Source organism: Eucalyptus grandis, chromosome 2 (genome assembly GCF_016545825.1).
Source record: "Eucalyptus grandis isolate ANBG69807.140 chromosome 2, ASM1654582v1, whole genome shotgun sequence".
NCBI classification, from domain to species: Eukaryota; Viridiplantae; Streptophyta; class Magnoliopsida; order Myrtales; family Myrtaceae; genus Eucalyptus; species Eucalyptus grandis.
Genome location: NC_052613.1, coordinates 14,808,773 through 14,829,534, shown reverse-complemented (window position 1 = coordinate 14,829,534; position 20,762 = coordinate 14,808,773). Strand labels below are relative to the sequence as shown.

Sequence of the window (20,762 nt, the reverse complement as noted above, 5' to 3'; positions counted from 1 at the left end):
ACAATAAAACCTTTCTATAGCTACCATTACTTACAGTGTCAAATTGATAATGTGGCGCTACATTGACAAATTTAGAATAAAATAGAGGGAGAATATGTAGGAAGAGAGAGGTGCTAGGAATGGCTACCTAGCCTTGCTGGGATGCTAGCTAAGATCGTGTTTTGTTTTTGACATAACTTTTGGGTTTCGTCCCTTTCAATACCCAAATAAAAAAAGAGATATTGTGTCATGTACTGGACAAGTATCAAAGACAAAAGGACACAATAAAAATTATGTTGAAATACTTTCGATTACTCTGTCCTAATCAATGAATCTTATACGTTTGAAAAAAAGATTTTTATGTCTTCTCAAAATGATAGGTCGTTTATCTACCTAATTAAGTTACGATGAAACAAAACATCATCAATATCATTATTTTCTTCAATGATAATATCTTAAGAATAGTTAGTACTTACTATGTAGTAATGGGTTCAATGAGTAGAACACTCGACACTATTTGTGTATGAAGAAAAAAATCAGACACTATTGGGGTTTGTGGATATTGCTATGTTGGGAAATCATCGCTTATTATTTTATTTTTTTAAATCTTGTTAACAAGTATTTCAAGAGCATTTCTCAATCATACTTAACAAAAAAAGATTATCATTCTCAAAACATTACTTGTAAAAGATACGAGAGAGTTGGTACATAAAAAAGAACAATATTTCTCTATTTATATATTTAATAGTATCCTAGGAGTCTAGGACAACATGTTATGAAATCCTAATGATTTTACTAAATATCTAGAGCATTCATTTAATCTTGTCTCAATCTAAAATTGATGCATGGAGCTTCACGACACTTGTCATGGGACTTATGAACAACTGTAGATAATGGTGGGTCCCATGAATATAATAAATTTTAAAATGAAATAAAAAGAAGAGGCTCCGATGTGAACACAAATAATCAAATCAATTCCGATAGGTGTGTTAAAAAAAAAAAAATCCAATAGGAAGCCGTCAAAGGGAGCGGCTGCGATTATTAGACAGGCCTGAGGTCCGTCTAGCAATGATGCACCCACTGTCCATCATCGATCATGCGAGAGAGCTGCTTTTCAACGGTGGACAAGCCAATCATAGTGCGGATCCATAGCAAGTAGCGTGCAGCTGAAGCCTACCAGATAATTCGGCCTTCGAGAACCTGTGCGCGCTTTTACCGTGAGGAAGCTTCGAACAGAATAACCCACTTTAACAGAAAAAATAAAAAAAATTATTATTATAATTTGGAGAAACTATTTAGAATGAGATTTTTTTTTAATTAAGATATTTAAATCGAATAATAAATATGTAGAAGAGAAAACCATGTAATTTTTGTGTAATTCATCAGAAGCACGCGAGCTTACTCATAGAATTTACAAAATGACTATTTACGATAACAAAATCAAATGAATGTCAATTTACGTGGTGTCCAAATAAATGAATTAATTTCGTGGGATGAATAGTCACATATATATGTGTTGCGGATTGAGAGAGTAGCATTGACTAATCTAAAATGTGTATAAATGTATTTAAAGTACTCGATTAGTTTTGTTTCTATGTCTCCTCAATAGCCTCCTAAAAATTCATAATTCTAGGTAAGATGAGACCCGGGTTTACCTCATTTGGCTTTTTAAAAAAAAAAAAAAATTGCACTTGGAAAAATTACTGCCATCCTTTCATATTTTGCCATTTAATATCATTTTTTTCCTTCTTTCCTAGCCTTTGATTTTACAACATTAAACTTCGAGCACGAGGCAAATATTACATGTAAGGACTCATCCTTTAGATTCCTTTTTTACAAAAGAGGAAAAAAAAATCCACACTTTGGGTTGCTAAACCCTAAAAAGCCCAAGTCGTCATTTCATGTTCTATACTCCTAAAAGTGAGTGACTCTCTTATATTTGTTGACTCCCCCTTCTAAGCTCTAATTCACAATAAAGAACCTTTAGAGGGGTCGATTTTCAATTTTTACTTTTTGCAGGCGCCCAAAAATATTTTTATCGTACGCAATTTATTAATGGTGCTGTGAAGCCAAGAACGCATCACAAGATTGACCATTCACTTTAAGGGGGGACCAATGTAATCGCCAGAAGCGACTTCAGGGTTTAGTCCATGTTTTAGAAATGATTTATTAAAAAAAAAAATAAAAAAAAAAAGCTTGAATGAAGGGTTAATATTTTTTTCATAGTGCAAAGCCCACTACAAGAAAGTAAAACAATAAGGGAAGCACAAACCTACAAAGAAATTATTGACATCTAATTTTATGTTGACAAAAGAAGCAAGCATTTTGGATATTTTTTTTTAGAAAAAAGAACAAAAAAGATGGAAGTAATAAAAGAAAGAAAAAGAAAATAATTTTAGTGGAATATCTAACCTTGATCTTATAAATGATTAATATATTAAGTAAATGGATTTAAACATTATATGGATTTTTTTTTGAATGACTCAAAAACAAATTTACAACTTATTTAAACCCAATTCACCTCTATGGCATTCTCTTCATTCTTTATCGTCTCCACTCGATCTCGCGTTCGCTTGCTTACTCTGTACTCTAATTTCTATTTGGCCATGATTTTTCGTAAAGTGTTCTAATAATATTGATCAGGACGAGTATTAGTGATCGACCGACTCAGCCCAAATTCGACTCGACTCGCCCGTTGGAACAGGTATGCCCGAGTCCATGAGAATAGAAACCATGAAAGCCCAGGAAAAAGAGAAAAAAGCTCGGCCTCGCCCTCGGCATTTCTCCCTCGCAGAAGCCGTGAGAAGATGATGGAAGGAGAATCTTAGCAAGGGAGAGAGCACTGAGTTCGGCAGAGCTCCAGCTCAGTTTCCGACGTCTCTGGGCCTTTGCTCCGACGACAACGTCTCCTCCTGCTCGGCTCCTCGCCGTTCGATCGCTAAAGCCAAGTCCTCTCTCTCTCTCTTTCTATGGCTTTCGGCTTTCTGTTCAATGAATCAAGCTGAGCTCTCTGTTTTTTCTTGAATTTCCAGAGGAGAGGCTTCTTCATCGACTCTCCTCCTTCTCAGTTTCCGTTGATGTTCTGGACCTTGGTTGTTGCTGATAGTAATGACTAAAGTGAATCGCTGCTTAAAGATGGCGTTTATTAGTTCTTTGACAGGGAGGCGTTTTGCCAGTTCGACAGAATGCCTGACTCAGTCATAGATATTTAATTCCTATTGCATTCTGTTTACCAACGTTTTGATGTCCCATTGAAGTTGCACTGCTCGTGTCTTACTGCATTTCCCGTATAAAGTTTATTAGAATGCGATTATGTGTGCTCTTAGTGGGTCAAATGCGGGTCACGTGCATTTGATGTTCGCTGTTCATGTGTGCATTTGCTGTGTTAACTGACATTGAAGATGTACATAATATTAGTCCTCTAAGCTGCTGGACATGAGAAGTTCTGGTATGAATGACCTGAGTCTGATGTTATATAGTCCTTGAGGTGCAAAAATATGCATGGTGAGATGGGCATGTATGGATATGGATTGCTCATCAAATTGTCATCGTTTCCAGCCTAGAATATAATAAGGGTGTTTGCTGGCCGCTTTGTTCACATGGGGAATGTGAGGATTTCAATGTCATTTCGGTAGTGTTCTAGTTGTGTGAATATATAGAGAGATGCCGCATTGATGTTACATTTGTTTTCCATCAAATTGGGGCAATTCAAGGCTTGAAACATATAAGAAATGATAATATTCCGTTTTACCCTGATTCGAGTCAGCAAAAGCCATTAGTTGTCGGGCGTTACTTGTGCGTACTTGGACCTCCTCAGCATGTATATCCATGTAAGAAAGTGACGCTTTGGATTCATTATGATTTCATATTGGATTATCACATTCTTATGCTTGAAGCGTGCTTAAGTTATCCAAGTAGCTTGTTGTCTGTATGTATTTGTGCAGAGAATGATAAACTTGCATTTGTGACTGGTGGGGTCTTCGTTCAGTTGAAGTGGTATTGGCTCTTTCTGTTGGGTCAGTGTGGGTGTCGCTGTCAATTTTTTTCTCATATAGGACAATAGTGCATGGATGAAAGTTGCTTTCTTTGAGGTAAAGAAGTTGAGTATATTGAGCTAAATCTTCACTGCACCATGTTGACATCTTCTCAGCTTGCCCATCATGCTTTGAGATTGTAAAATATCAGCCCTCGTTTTATTGGTGGTGTAGATGGTTGTTCATCCTTTAAAGATTAAAAAATAAAAAAGAAATGCTAAGAACTTACTAGTTTCAATTAGGCAGTCAAGCCTCTAAGAATAGGTTTATTCACTGTTGGATGAGGTGGACTTCACATGGAACCCAACTTTTGTTGGATGAGGTGGACTTCACATGGAACCCAACTTTTGAGGACACAAGTGAGAAATTGTGAATCCTAGAATTCATTCTTTACGTTGTGAATTCCCCTCTAGATCAAGTTACACACAGTCATTAGGTAATTAAAGGTAATTGAATGTGATGGTTAATTTGGCTAGTTTCTCCGGCTGCAATGGTGGCAAGAGCATTGGAATGAGTCGCCTTGGCAGTGGTGCTGACGCCAACGGCATGGTAGTGGCTGTGGGAATGGTGGTGCTCTCCCTTGCCCCATTCCTTCATTTTTATTTTTTTTCTTTTTCAGTTTTTTCAGTTTTTTTCTTTTTAGCTTTTCTTTTTGCTTTTATTAAGCTTATATTTGATAAGATACATAGAAATCCAGACATAATTCTAATAGACAGGTACCATAGAGATAAATGAATGAATAATTAAAATATGATTAAACATGAGAAAAGTTAGATGAACATTATTGTTGATTTTGAGAAAGAGAACAACAATCAATGCTGATTATTAAATAATATTTTATCCAAACGAGGAAAAAAAAAACCATGTGAAAAGTGAAGTAACAAAGCCAATTTGCGTCTTGGAAAGTCTTGGGCTTCTTGAGTTTTTGTTATATGTGGCAATGACAGTGCTAATTCGCAGCAAGATGGGTGGCAATGATCTGCTGAAAGGTGCTGAGGTAGTAGTCAATGATAGGGAGCCACTTAATAGGAGAATACGATTTTCCTGTTCATGAGTTTTATGCATAGACAATAATTTCCAGTAGATCATACTGTTAGATGGTTATTTGTGACTCCTTTACCATTGCTAGAGTGAAACAAAGCAACTTGCTTAATGGATTGTTTGGTGTGGTTGTTGTGCCTGACCCTTTTTCTTGTTTAGCTCAAAGCACGTGCTTTTGTTTTCCTTTTTGAATAGAGAAAGTTAGTCATCTCTGATGACTTGTAGTTGTCTAACGAAAAGTCTTGGTCTTCTTAAGTTTATGATTTATGTGTTGGTGAAATATGTCTTCGAAATGGGTTGAACAATGAAATCGGATCGAATAAAAACAACTCGGACTTTGAGGCGTGATATCACTTTCTTTAAGGATTTATTTGCCCCACAACGTTGCTAATGGTCACCGGCAAAATCCTCCAGGATACAACAAAGTCTCGGATGAGAATACCAAATAGCAATTCTAGTATTTCTCCAATGTCTCTCTAAGAAACAATCGAAAAATTGGCTGCTGTTTTTTCAGAAAAAGACTCGAAAATGACCACACTTTTCTTTCCGAAAATGACAAGTATTTATATGAAAGCTTGATCTTGCAACTCTTCGTGAAAATTGCGAACAAACACGTCTTTAGAAAATTGCTCGGATAAACAAATGCGACTCTTCGGAAGAAGTCGAAAACCGAACAATTGCAATCCTTCGGAAAAATTAAAACCGAATAAGTAATTTTCCAAAGGTTGTCTTGAAAAGACACAAATAAAATTCTGAATAATAATTATTATTTTTAAATAGAATTTCGAATTTTCATTTATATTTCATTTCCGAAATTCTCAAATTAAAAGGCAACCTTTGAACTAAAATATAAAATAAAATAAAATAAAAATAAATAAAAAGCAAGAGATTAATGCTAATTAAACCGCGGGCGCGCCTGCGCGCAAAGTGCTAAGTGCGCCAAATAATCGCGCAATTATCGGCGCACCCGACGCGGGTATGGTGGGTCTAGCCCCACCTAATCACTCCTTTAACTACGAAAGGAAATTTCTCATTAATAAACTAATCCTCCTGCTCCCACCTTTTCTATGTGGGACAAAGCAAAAGGCACTTATTTTGTTTTAACAAACAAAATTCCAACATTATGTACATGAACAAATATATGATTGTGGAAACTACAAATATCTGAGGATATTCTCCAACCATTACAAGACAAGCACTTGTGGACGCAAAGTATTTTATATCGATTCCTCTAACCACTGATGTACATTCTTGAAAGTCTTGGTCTTTGTTTATTGTTTTTGGTAGGTGAAAGTCTTGGTCTTCCTAGCTTTTATAGTTTTCTCTCTCCCTTATTTCTTTATCACTTAGATTCACCACACCCTTGCCCGTCCTCCTGCTCAATAGTGTTCTCCTCCTGCTCGTCTGAACCTAGCGCTTGTGCTTGCTGGATTGCTTCCATTGATCTCATCCCGTTCACCGGTCTGCTCCAGGAAGTCTACTCGGAAAAGGTAAAAGACCACGCGATGACTCGGTGTTTTGTTAGAGAAAAAGGTATTCTATGTCAGAATTTTTTTTGAGATTGATCATCTTTTTATAATGCGCATTAATCTGGTATTAAACAGACTTCACATATTATTCAACCCTAAAAAGCCCAACTTGTCATTTTATATTGTACACTCCTAAAAGTGATTAACTTTCTCATATTTGTTGACTCCCCCTTTTGAGTTCTAATTCATGCTAAAGAATCTTTAGTCGGTCATTTTTAATTATAATTTTTGAAGGCGTCAAAAAAATTTATGATATTTAATCAGTTGGTGGGGCTGCGAAGCCAAGAACACATCACTCCATGGATTTAAGCTCTCTCTCTAAGTTATGATATATAATCAATTGGTGGGGCTATGAAGCCAAGAACACATGGATTTAAGCCTCTCTCTCTCTCTCTCTCTTATATACATGTATATAATATATATGATATATTTTCCTTATGAGCCCAGGAGAGAGAGAGAGAGGACCAATAATGCATGTAACCGGGTAATTAAGGATTTAGTACATGTTTTAGATATAATTCATTGAAAAAAAGTGTAAATGAAAAGTAAATGTTTATAATCGTGCATTCCCGCTACCAGAACATAAAAGATATGATAGAGAAAAGGGATAGGGAAAAAAAATACAAAGTCACCACCTCAAAGAAGTGAAATGCTCATACCAAAAAAGAAAAATCATATTGTTTCTAATCTGCTTGTGAATTTGTCATTATGATGTTACCAAATTATGGAAAACTAGTCATTCTTTTTCCTTAATCGTCGACCAATAGAAGACAAAAAGAAAAAAGGAACATTTGCTTTAATTCGAGGTAAATAGGAAATACATTGTTGATGGAGAGCACGTAATGTCTGGGTGAACTTCACACGATTCAGAATACAAAATGTTTAAAGAACGCTTCTAGAGAAATGCCTTCTTGCTGCACAAAAAGATGTAGATAAACAGACGAAAGGCTGGATGGAAAGCACGTGCTCTCCGAACGATTCCGCTCATTGATCGCATATTGTGGATATGCAATCAATATAGGCTTTAAGTGGTAGTTACAATGTTAAAACTTCGCAGCAAGATGACGACGATGATCTGCCGAAGGGTGCTAAGGTAATAGCTGATAATCGGAATCACTTGATAATCAGAATAGCTTATAATTTTCAGTAGATTATGTAATGTTAGTTAATGATTATTGACTCCTTCGCTATTTGCAAAGTAAACTAAAGCAATTTGGTTAATGGATTAGTTGGTGCACCTGACCCTTTTTCTTGTTTAGCCCAAAGCATGTGCTTTGTTTTTCTTATTGAACGGACAAAATTAGCCGCCTTTGATGTCCTTACATGGTCATTCACATTGAAGGAGGAACCGATAATCTTCTCATAACTTAAACATATGCAAATTTTCAGCTATGTAACCGCCACGTAAAAGCCTACATTGATAGCATATTCAACAATAAAGCAGAAAACAAGGACAATGAAATCATAGAGATTCTAATAATATATGAATGCGTGAAAAGCCAACACAACACTCGTAAGTAATGAAGTTTTGACGAAAATACGTGTGAGCTCTAAGTTGGTCATATGAAGAAAAATCACATTTATCCTCTGTTTTGGATGCCCACAAGAAAAGTCTGGATCCGAAGAAAAGGGGGAACAATTGACAAAACAAGCACTCTTGGACAAAAAAACTATTGTAGTTTGATTTGTCTAAACTTTAGTGTGCATCCCTTGAAAGTCTTGGTCCTTTTTTTATTCTTTTTGGTAAGTGGACGTCTTGGTTCTTGGAATTCATAGTTTTCTCTTTCCATTAGCTCATTTTAACTTTGCTTCGCCACAACAGCTTTGTTGTTCTCTACAGTGATTGATTCACCCATGGACATTGGAGAGATAGTTTTGGGTTCCTTCTTTCAGGTCTTGTTTGACAAGTTGAGTTCTTTGGCATCGGACTATGTGCAACGGGAAGGAACTAACCCCACCATCCTTGATGACTGGAAGAGGATGCTAGTCACAATCAATGCAGTGGTGGATGATGCAGAGGAAAAGCAACTTACCGGTAATTGTCTAGTGAAGCTGTGGCTCGATGATGTTAGGGACTTGGCCTTTGACATAGAAGACTTGCTTGATGAGTTCAACATCAAAGCCACTCAAGTTAAGTCGGAGGTAGAATCCAGAACAAGTAGAGGTCAATGGAAAAGGAAGTTCTTTTCTTTTATACGACCAGGCTCACTCGTGTCTGACACTAAGGTCCAAGATATCAATGGTAGGTTGCAAGCGATTGTCAAAAGGAGGGATTATCTAAGTTTGAGAGACAATGTTGTGGACAGATCCAACTACATCAACAAAAGGGATCTCGCTAGTTCTCTGCCGGAGCCTCGGTTTTTCGGTAGGGAGAAGGAAGAAATGGAGATACTTGAACTATTGATCCACGAGGTCAAAAATTATGATGCCACACTAAGCATAGTCCCCATAGTTGGGATGGGCGGTGTTGGAAAGACGGCCTTGGCTCAACAGCTATATAATAATGCCGAAGTGAATAGCTATTTTGAGAAGAGAGCATGGGTTTGTGTCTCAGATGTTTTTGATGTCCTTAACATAACAAAGACTATTTTGCGGTCGATCACCGGATTGTCCAACGAGGGTCAAGATCTAAATGAGCTTCAAGTTAAGTTGAAGGATAGTCTATCTGGGAAGAGGTTTCTTGTGGTTTTAGACGATATCTGGAATGAGAAGTACGAAAAATGGACTACTCTCTTAAAGCCATTTGAAGCGGGGGCTAAGGGAAGCAAGATCATCATCACGACTCGCAGCCGTGAAGTTGCTTCCATAACAGGAGCTTTGCCATATCCTTTGGGGGAATTGTCCTTTGATAATTGTATAAGCTTATTGGCCTTTCATGCTCTTGGAGCAACAAATTTTGAGAGCCACCTCGCCTTTAAAATAATAGGCAAGAAAATAGTTGAAAGATGTCAAGGTTTACCATTAGCAGCGAAGTTGTTCGGCGGTGTCCTACGTACTAAAAAAACTCCTGAGGAATGGCAATATACCTTAAATAACAAAATATTGAATCTTCCGATGGCAAAGAACGATGAGGTTCTTCCAGTTTTAAGATTGAGCTATGTCCATCTTCCTTCCTATTTGAAGAGGTGTTTTGCTTATTGTGCGGTATTTCCTAAGGATTACGAAATTGAGAGGGACGAGTTGGTACTCTTATGGATAGCAGAGGGATTTTTAGATGGACAAGAAGCAAATGAGAATATCTTGAAATTGGGACGGAAGCACTTTGATGAGTTAGTATCTAGGTCATTTCTTCAACAATCAAGAATCGACGCATCTAAGTTTTCAATGCATGATCTTTTGAATGATCTAGCAAAGTCAATTTTGGGTGGGACTTGCTTTAGCTCAGGGGGGTCTCAAGTGGCAAGTAATGAACATGATGTATCATCTCTTGAAAAAACTCGTTATGCATCATTCATCCCACCGTGGTTTATTACATCAAAATGCCTGAAACCATATCAAGGAATGAAGGCACTAAGAAGTTTAATTCTAGTGCGTGAAGGATCTAGTATGGGCTCTTTCTCTATTTCCAACAAGGTGCTACATGACTTGCTAACAAACTTGAAGTACTTGAGAGTATTCTCGTTATGTCGTTCTCACATCGTAGAGGTACCGGAAAGTGTTGGTGATTTAAAACATCTTCGATATCTCAATTTCTCGTACACTAATATCGAGAGGCTACCTGAGTCGATCGGCGCCTTGTGCAAATTACAAGCTCTGATTTTAAGAGGTTGTCAAATGCTTTCACAGTTGCCTCAATGTCTCACAAAGTTGGTCAGCTTGCAGTTTCTTGATATTAGAGATACGAAGAGTCTAAAAGAGATGCCGTTGGGTATCGATAATTTAAAGAATCTTATTATGTTGTCCAAATTTGTGGTAGGACTAGAGAAAGGGTCACAGTTGAAAGAGTTAAAGAACTTGCCACATCTTGAAGGAGAATTATTCATATCAGAATTGCAAAATGTGGAAAAAGTTATAGATGCAGTTGATGCTAATTTGCTTCAAAAGCTAGGCCTTACCAACTTATCCTTGCATTGGGGTGAACATTTGGGAGATCTCCATTATCATGAGTGCGAAGCACAGGTGCTTGACTCTCTGCGACCTCACACTAGTCTTGAAAATCTTGCTATTTTGAACTATCGTGGTGCAATATTCCCATCATGGTTAGATTGTACATCCTATTCTAAAATAGTGTCTTTATGCTTGAGGGACTGTCCTAATGTTATGTCGATGTCTATGATTGGACAACTACCTTCACTTAAGGAATTATCTCTTAAAGGTCTACATGCAATAAGAATGATAGGCTTTGAATTTTACGGAGGTACAAGGCCTTTTCCATCCTTAACCACTTTGAAGTTCGAAGAGATGTTGGCATGGAAGGATTGGTCTCCTTATGTTGGGTGCCCAAAAGAAGAAGTCTCATTCTCCTGTCTTAAGCATCTTGTTGTTCGGGGCTGTCCTTCGTTGGTCGAGACATTGCCTTGTCAACTTGATCGTCTCACAAAGCTTGAAATTCATTCATGTCCACATTTGAAAAACTCAACCAATGATGTTTGTCTTCCATCTCTCCATGAGCTGTTCCTTGAGGATTGTAACAAGGAGATCTTGAAGAGCTTGATCAACCAAACTTCTTTGACCATTCTTACAATTAAGAATCTTACAGAGCTTGTTTGCTTTGATCATGGGTTTATGAGCCACTTGATCAAGCTAAAGGAGCTTCATATAGGAGAGTGTGACCAGTTAAAATACCTGTGGCAAGATGGAAATGAAATGCTAAATCTTACTTGCCTCCAAGAATTAACCATCAAAAGCTGTCCTCAGTTCACATCATTCGTGGTGGGAGAAACAGAAATAGAGCTGCCATGCAACCTTGAAAAGATGAAATTGACTTACTGCACCAGTTTAGAAAAGCTTCCAAGCAAGATGTACACACTCAGTTATTTGTCTATTAAAAGGTGTCCAAAACTCATAAGACCAACCATTTCTTCATATGACCCCAACAACAACAACCTAATGTCTCAACTTCAATCTTCATGTACAAGTAAATGTGATTCTCTGACATCTTTTCCCTTAGCCAAAGGTAGACTTGCTACTCTGAAGGAATTTGTTATTGAAAACTGTGAGGGAGTGGAATCACTGGAAGAAATCACCATAGAATCACTCAAATTTATGAAAATTTTCTATTGTCCAAATCTAAGAAGCCTACCACAATTCCTTCACACGTTCTCCCATCTCATTGAATTGAGTATAAGTGGCTGTCGTCAGATAGAGGAATTTCCTCCCCTTCCCCTCACCCTATCGAAGCTTACACTTGGGGGATGTCCGAACATAAAGTCTATCGCCAGTATCACCAATTGTAACAATCTCACTTATTTGCATATACGTGAGTGCGGGGCATTGGAAATAATAGATTCCCTTCCCCTTCCCATCACCCTGTCGCATTTCTCTCTCTCAGACTGTCCAAAGATAAAGTCTCTACCAAAGTGGCGTCATCTTACATCCCTCCGGTACATAGACATTGACCGTTGCCAAAATATCCAATGCTTGCCCGAAGGAGGTTTGCCTCCCAATTTGCAATCGTTTCATATTGACAAGTGCGAGAATATGAAACAGCCAGTGAGAGAATGGGGCTTACCCCTTCTCACATCCCTCGACGATCTATTTATTGACGGAAGAAGTATGGGAGGGGAGGGAGAGAAGGTGCGGTTTCCTTCGGAGGAGGAGGAGGATGAGGAGGATGCCTGGAGTCTTCTCTTTCCTTCCTCTCTTACCTCTCTTTCGATTGAACATATGAGGAACGTGGAAAGACTATCAGATGGCCTTCGCAACCATCTCTCCTCTCTCCAGAGTTTAGGGTTTTTTGATTGCCCGAAGTTGAGGGACTTGCCAGAGGATGGCCTCCCTCCCTCCCTCAAATCATTGTGGATATGGGATTGCGAGAATCTGAAAGATCAATGCTCAAAACACACCGGCAACTATTGGCCCCTCATCCAAGAGATCCCTCGAATCTACATTGATGGCTCTCGGATCCAATAAATTGATTCGTCCTGGTACGGTCAGGTTTTCTAGGGTTTGGATAAGTTTATGGTTTCGAAGGCATCGATTTCCCATTCTGCTTCCTCAATTCGATGTGTGATGCAAACTGATTTTCCCTTTCATGTAGATGTCCAAGAAATCCCTGACATGCGCATTGATTGGTTTCAAACCTGGTGAAGCAAAATCGGTCTAGGTAAGCTTTTTGGTCTTGAATGCAGCAATTTCGCTTCTGTTCTTCAATTCGATGTTCTGTGCGAAGTATTTTTTTCCCATGGAGAAGTGTCGTATAGAATTTCCACAAACCGTCGTAGCGTGAAATACAACTAAAATTCAGGGCTGAAAGAATGATATTTGCTTGCCTGAATCCCAGCAAGAGCTTCCTTTAGTCTCCAATTGCGTTGCTTGAGGAAGTTGATGATATCCTCGTATGCCACTGCTGCATCCATCTTATCTATTGCCTTGGGCCTATCTTTTTCTTTAGCCACTGCAATGCTCTTTTGACTAGTAAGTAATTCAGCATCCTCTGTAGGCGACCGTCTCCCCTGTTTCATTTCTGGCCTCAATCCCAGTGATGGCATGTTACGTAAGACCCCGCCTCAGTTAATCTTCATGAAACCTAGCTTAGGTTTACTCCACACCCTGCCTTTCATCCACCTTATCATGACTCAGCTTACATTTTTATCGGCAACACACTCCAAATAAAACAACAGGTCTAGGCAATCATTCTTAGGAGTTTTCAACATGTACCAATCATTCAATTTAATGACTTCACATTTGTAGAATATCAGCCCGTGCCAACAAGTCACCGTCACCGTGATTGGTGGTCTCCCGTACTTGTAAGTTAACATAATCGCAAGAATGTTTCAATGAAAAAAAAAAGTTATCAAGAGGGTATCACGGTTCATTTTTCGTTGCTGTCAATTGGGTATGCATATAATTTTGTTCTGATCACTCTAAGCAGGAAAGTTGATTTTTATTCAGGACTAATTGATAGTCCTGTTTCAGATTTTTGGATGATAAATATGAGGAATGTGGAAAGGCTATCAACAGGGGAGGATGTAAGAAGCGTGGAATATTCTGTTTCCTTGATCTCTACGTCTCTTTGAATGAGAACTAGGAGGAACGTGGAAAGATTATCAAGTGGTCTTTGCAGCCATCTCTCCACTTTTGAGTGGCTACATTTTATAGGTTATTGGAACTTGCCAGAGGATGGCTTCGTTCCCTCCTCCAAGTATTTGGCATAATTCACTCTAAATTTCTGAAAGATTGATGCTCAAACTCAGTGGCGACTATTGGCACCTCATCCGAAAAATCCCCCTCATCGTAGTTGATCAAATTCAGATCCATTAAGAAGATATCTATCCAATTTCTAATTTTTGCTCTTCAGGTAATGATTTGGACTTCTTTCTTTCTTGCACACTTATCGTTTAGCTACTGCTGCTACTCCAGGATCCATTTCTATTTCGAATCCTCAATTCGATGCTAAAAGGTTCATGTTTTTCCATGGACAAGCTTCTCCTAAATTTCCACAAACCAACTGCTGAAGGTCCAATGTTGACATTTGGGTTGCTCTGTGTTGTTTAACAAGGAAGCATGCAATGAAATGGTTATAATTCTAATGTGGTACAGCAAGTCAACCAATCATTGCTTCATACAAGTGACTATTCCTCAAAACAAAAAATACTTACATGGACTTGTTTACAGTGCTGGATTTATAATGTGTGTATGTGCCTGTCCGTATTGATGATATATCTTGAACTGTTTGATGGCCAAAAATTGCTTATCTTTCCACTTATGGAAATGCACTATGCTTGACGTGAGAATCATGAAGAATTGTTGCTTTTATATTGTTATTTGTCCACAACTTCAGTGTTTGTTATGTTTTCTCTTCCAATTATCTTTTTTTTAAAAATTTTATATATATCTCAGTGACCTGAATTCTCTCAATGGTGATTGTTTTGCAGAATATCCCATTGTCATCTTTATTTGGCAAAATTTCTCAAGAGGATCAATGCAAACAGTGCCGAGGGAGGTGACTGATGTGCTTATGTTCATCTTTTGCAACTTAACAAAAGAAAAACAAAAGGCTATTTATTATTGGTAGGTGTACTACTATGCTCTAAACTGTTTTTTTTTTTTTTTCACGACATGCTCTCAAAGATTAATCTGTATCACGATGTCAATTATTGAGGTCTATATTCATAGTCAAACGAAGAAGGTTCCTTACTTCCAACAACAGCAGCTTCTGTAAGGATGCAAAAAATTGGATTTAAAACGGGTGTATTCGAGTTGGCAAATGTGACAATTAAATTTGAATGAACCCTGCAGATTATAAGCCATTCAAATTTGACTTCCTTGTCAAAGTTCAGGGTTCATCTTTCTATTCAAATTTCCACACTATCTCAGAGCACATTTTCTTTTTCTTTGTTGTCAAGGAAAGGCAGGAAGGAGAAATAAGGAAGACTATGATCTGTCTGAATTCTGGAGATATCTCTATGCGAGATTCTGAAAGATCGATGCTCAAAACTGACTGGCAACTATTGGCCCCTCATCCAAGAGATCTCTCTCATCTACATTGGTGGTGTTCAGATCCAATGAATTGAAATTGATCACACCTGAGCCATGACAAAAGATTTATCTCCACTAACTACTCTTCCTTCTTCAGGTAATTGTTATGACTTCTTTCATTCTTTCGCTTCCGTTTGCCATCTGCTGCAATTCGTTGTTCCACCTAAAGTCAGCTTTCTGGGGTTGGGGTTGGGGTCATTTTTTGGGTTTGAAGGCATCAATTTCTATTCTGTTCTTCACTTCAATGTTTAATAGGGATTGATTTCTTTCCATGGAGGTGTTTTTCATAGAATTTCCAGAAACCAGCCACCAAAGGTCAGAGACTGACATTCGAGTGTGTCGTGTGTGTCCTCAATGGGATTTTTTCTTTTTAGGCCAGCAATTCACGGTTGAAATGAGCACATGTGATAAGAAGGATGGGTGATGCGAATGTAGACCCCAATTTTGGCAAAACTACCTAACGGGCACAAGCATTTGCTTTTCGCGAAATACAACTAAAATTTGGAGCCGTAAAATGATCTTTAGCTTCTTGAATCCCAGCAGGAGCATCCTTTAGTCGTTAATTGCGCTGCTTGAAAAATTGATGATATCCTTGTATACCACGGCTGCATTCAGCTCCACCAATACCTTAGTTTAGCATTTTCTTTAGCTACTGCAATGCTCTTTGAACAGCAAGTAATTCAGCCTCCTTTGCAGATCTAGGCACCACCACACCCCTACAGGCAATCGCGCCTTTCCTTTTTGGCCATAATCTTGACAACATCATGTCTGGTTCCTTCAATGTAAGATCCATAACAGTTAATCTTCGCAAAACCTAACTCAGGTTTACTTTACACACCCTGCCTTTCGTCCACCCAATTATGACCCAGCTCTCTTACATTTTTACAGGACACACAGTCTTAAAGAGCTTTTTCTAATCTGTATAAATGACATTTTCAAGATCAGGTGATTTATTGTAAAAGATTACTGCATATCAAGCATTCCAGATATACCAACACGTGTAGCCAATCAAGCATTATCAGCCCATATCTAGTCATTTGATCTCCTAACTCACATTTGTAGAATACCAGCCGGTACCAGTATGTCACCATCACCAGTAATTAGTGGTCTCCCATACTTGTCAGTTAACATCATCAGTTTTCCAGCAAATCATCAACATGGTATCCCGGTTCATTTTTTGTTGCAGTCACTTAGGTGTGCGTATAATTTTGTTCTGATCACTCTTGTAGTTGTTCATCATGCATGAAAGATAACTTTTATTGGGGAGTAATTGCTCGTCCTGTTTCAGACTTTTGGATGAGAAATATGAGGACTGTGGAAAGACCATCAACGGTGGAGGATAAGAAGCGTGGAATATTCTGTTTCCTTCATCTCTAATTTCTCTTTGGATAAGAAATATGAGGAATGTGGAAAGCTTAAGTGGTCTTCGTAGGCATCTCTCCTCTCTCAAATTGCTATCATTTATAGCTTACCGGTACTTGCATAAGAAGATTTCTCTCCAATGTCTAATTTTTATTCTTCAGGTAATGGTTCATACTTCTTTCTTCCACACTCATCATTTAGCTACTGCTGCTGCTCCAGGATCCCTTTCTATTACGAATCCTCAACATGATGCTGAAAAGTTCATGTTTTTCCATGGACAAGCTTCTCATTATTTGCCACAAACCAGCTAGACATTTGGGTTGCTCTGTTTTGTTTGATAATGGAGCACACAATGAAATGGTTATAGTGCTAATGGGGTACAACTAGTTCACCATAGTTTCATACGAGTCACTATTCCTCAAAACAAATTATACTTACATGGACTTGCTCATGGTGCCGGAATCGTGATGCATGGATGTGCCTGTCTGGATTGATGAGATGTCATGAACTTTGTTTGATGCCCAACTATTGCTTATCTTTCCACTTGTGGAATTGCATCCTGCTTTGCATGAGAACCATGAGGAATTGTTGCTCTTATATTGATATTTTTCTACAATTTAAGCATTTGTTATGTTTTCTCTTCCAAATTTTTATTTTATTTTATTTTTTTTATGCCCTAGCTCAGTGACCTGAATTCTCTCAATTGTGCTTGTTTGCAGAATATCCTCACTGTCATCTTTATTTGGCAAAATCTCTCAGGAGGATCAAATGCAAACACTGTAGAGGTAGGCAAATGATGTGCTTATGTTCATCTTTTGCAACTTGACAAAAGAAAAGGCTATTTATTTTGGTCGGTGTAGTGATATGCTCTAAACTGCCTTTCTGTAGACCTACTCCAAAAGATTAATCTGTATCATTATATAGATGCAAAAAATAGGATTTAAAACAGGTGTTTCAAGTTGGTGAATATGGTAATTAAATTGAATGAACCTGCAGATTATAGTCCATTTAAATCTAACTTCCTTGTCAAAGTTCATAGTTCAGTTTTCTTCTATTCAAATTCCCACACCAGCTCAAAGCACATTTTCTTCTTTGTTGTCAAGGAAAGGAGGAGAGGAGCGATCAGGGAGACTATGCTTTGTCACTCTGTTAAGTCTTCATGAAAGCCTTATGTTTGCCATGCTGTATTTTGATTTAAGCTTGCGAGAAGATGGTCATCCAAGACCATTGGCAACCAAATTATCTCGGGTAGGCAAGTCTTGTCACTATAACCCCACCAAAGCTGCCGGAGCTCCCGTCATGGACAACGCAAGATACAGGCACTGTCATCGTTAGTGGGTTATCCTCACGACCTCACATGTGAAGAATATCAGCTTGTACCATCAGGCCCCAATCACTGGTGATCAGCGGTCCCCCATAGTTCTGTATTAGCAGAATCACAAGGGCCATTCAGAAAATACAGAATAACCATAACAATCGCATTTTTTAGCCTTGGTTTTGGGAGTACCCTGTTATGTCTTGTTGATTTTTGGTTGTAGTCGGTTGAGTATGTGGTTGACTGTGTATAATTTGTCTGTCTGATTACTCTTGTAATTGTTTATTTTGCAAGACAAACTAATTTTTACTGTGGCTACTTGATTTTCTCATCCCATAATTCATTTTTTTGTTCCCATTTTTCATCTCACATGCCATATTCCCATGCCTGGGTTGAACTTGAAGAGTCCGATACAGTGACTGTGACTCAGTTGAGATAATTATAAAGATGATTGTGATCCGCGAAAATTGAGGCATTAAAGAAAATGTCTAAGGCCATAGTGAGATGAACTCCAATTAACGTGAAAAAAAAGTTTCTCTTTTTATGTAATTAAACAGTTTCGCTTTTAATGTAATTAAAAAGCAATTTTTCTCAATGATTTGTAAGAATTTTAGATGTCTTCAAAGTACTTATCTTCTAGTTAACCCAAGTTAGTTGCCTTTGTACGAAGTGTTATGAATCTTCTTGTTTTTTTCTTTTCTTTACAATATATATTGATAATTTATATGGCTAAGTTAAATAATGAATGTTTTGGGAATACTTACATATTTGTGGCCAATGATTTAGATTGGTTGATTTTCCCAACAACACTCTGTGATATACTAATATATGGATGTAAATCAATTATATAAGCAGAATCATAAGTCAAGGATATCATTTGCTAAGGTTAAAATAACTTTTGAGCAATTTTCCCCTTGTCAAAAGAAAATAAAAAGGAAAATGGAAAATGGCTTTTGCGAAACTTCAACATAAAAGCAATCCATTGCAATCAACTGATCTTAATATTTTTTTACCCAAAAAAAAAAAATCTTAATATTTGAAGTAGGCTACAAATAAGAAAAATTTGATAATGTCGACATTTCACATGTGAAGTGATATCGATGCCTCGGAACTTATATCATTCCCTTAATAGAGTTCCTAGTTTAATACCAAAGAGAAGCAAGAAAAAAAAAAGAGTTCTTGGTTAGTTCCCCGAAACATGTCCCTTCCTAAAATTTTGTAGTATGAAATAAAAATTCAAATTTTAAAAGAATAGGAGGATTTTATAGATAGATTTTCAAAATGTTTTAGGTGCTCTTAGTGTTAAATGCGAATTCAACCTGATTTCGACAATAGTAATAGGATTAATCCCTAACACCATGCTTTAAAGGCAGTGAATGGTCCAAACTCTTGGACCTTAATCCCAAAATGGATCGGATTGCACTTGGACTTGACATACAATTCGGGTGATAAGGTAAAAAAAAAATAGAGAAAAAGTTGTTCAACTGGGACAACACTCACTATTTGTAGAACTATTGAATGGGGAGCCTAGATGGACCAAGTTGGATATTGACTATCAAAATTCTTACTCGGCCCGGCCTATGATTTTGTAAACTATTATACTTTCTTATCATAAACAACAGCGTCGAGGCAAGTGCCCAAGGACAAAGGTGCTTGCCCAGACTCATTCAAGTCTTGCATTCGCTAAACAGTAAAGTCACGTTGGGCAAGTCTTGGTAGATCCAAGGTCTGAGAGAAAAGTCACTGACCTCAAGCTTGCAAAGTTGTTTTCCCTTATATTTGGGCTAGGTTGAGCCAAGCTCAATGGGCAATTCTTTTTTCGCTCTCGAGCCTATTCAAATTAATAAGTATGCTTCGCATTCGAATATAATGTGGGCTGTTCGAAATATTTAGTTTCATCTTAAGAAAAAAAAATAGATAATATGCTTGATATTAACATAGTCAGGTATGGAGAACAATGATTTATTACAACTGCTCTCTTTAGCTTTAGTTAACGACAGGCTTCGTAATCTTTATAATTCCCTCTCCTTCCTAATTCTAGAGTGATAAAGATGAGTAGTCATCATCACCTGACAACAATTTATGGGACCGTACGGTGAGTCGACCAAAAGAATATCCGCATCCATGGAACCCCTTAAAAGACAAAACTTTTGTCAAAGGATTCAGTGCAAAACGAAAGCCACTAGAAGATGATGGAAGAAGAATTGTAGCGAGGGAGAGCGCTGAGCTCGGCAGAGCTCCGGCTCAGTTTCTGATCTCTCTCTCTCTCTCTCTCTCTCTGTGGTTTTCGGCTTTCGGTTCAATGAATCAAGCTGAGTTCTCTGTTTTTTCTTGAATTTCCAGAGGAGAGGCTTCTTCGTGGACTTTCCTCCTTCTCAGTTTCTCTGGATGTTCTGGACCTTGGTCTTTGCTGATAGTAATGACTGTGAGTGAATCGCTGCTTGAAGATGGCGTATATTAGTTCTTTGACTGGTAGGCGTTTCACCAGTTCGACAGAATGCCTTACTCAGTCATAGATAGTTAATTCCTATTGCATTTTGTTTACCGACGTTTTTGTTGGAGAAATCTTTCTGGAATATTTTGAAGTTGACAAAATGTTTCTATCAGTCTAGTCTGAAAATTTGCAGACTCTTCTATTCAAAGTCTGAAGACTTCCGGACTGTCAGACTCAAGACTTAAAAGTCTATTCTCAGTGACAGTTTGTAATCCGTTGAAGTAAGGCTATCCAGAACCGAGTGATTCATTGAGGATTTAGCCTTATCAACTGGATAATATCTCTTGGCTGGATGTGACATAACGGATTCCTTTATTCGAATCAAGATTGATTAAGGATCCAATGATTGGCGAAGTATTCTTGGAAGG

General features: G+C 37.8%; 2 protein-coding genes across 7 annotated transcripts in view; both read left to right on the top strand.

Annotated features, from left to right (window-relative positions):
* LOC104422849 (putative disease resistance RPP13-like protein 1) overlaps positions 1–18,224 on the top strand; it is a 36,007-nt gene extending 17,783 nt beyond the window's left edge. For 2 of the 6 annotated variants that reach the window (XM_039307559.1, XM_039307558.1), the window contains exons 3-8: positions 13,661–14,042; positions 14,620–14,755; positions 15,096–15,320; positions 16,512–16,746; positions 17,305–17,370; positions 17,694–18,224. The gene's annotated coding sequence lies outside the window, so the exon portion shown is untranslated. Of the gene's footprint in view, positions 1–13,660; positions 14,043–14,619; positions 14,756–15,090; positions 15,321–15,919; positions 16,169–16,511; positions 16,747–17,304; positions 17,371–17,693 lie in introns of all 6 variants that reach the window. The other 4 variants (XM_039307560.1, XM_039307562.1, XM_039307571.1 and 1 more) reach the window with 4 other exon arrangements.
* Positions 6,224–12,857, top strand: LOC120290885 (putative disease resistance RPP13-like protein 1). Its single transcript, XM_039307554.1, has 3 exons — positions 6,224–6,544; positions 8,477–12,695; positions 12,783–12,857. The coding sequence occupies exons 1-2, from the start codon at positions 6,296–6,298 to the stop codon at positions 12,653–12,655; spliced, it is 4,428 nt and encodes a 1,475-aa protein (XP_039163488.1). The 5' UTR covers positions 6,224–6,295; the 3' UTR covers positions 12,656–12,695; positions 12,783–12,857.
* Positions 18,225–20,762: the final 2,538 nt, after the last annotated feature.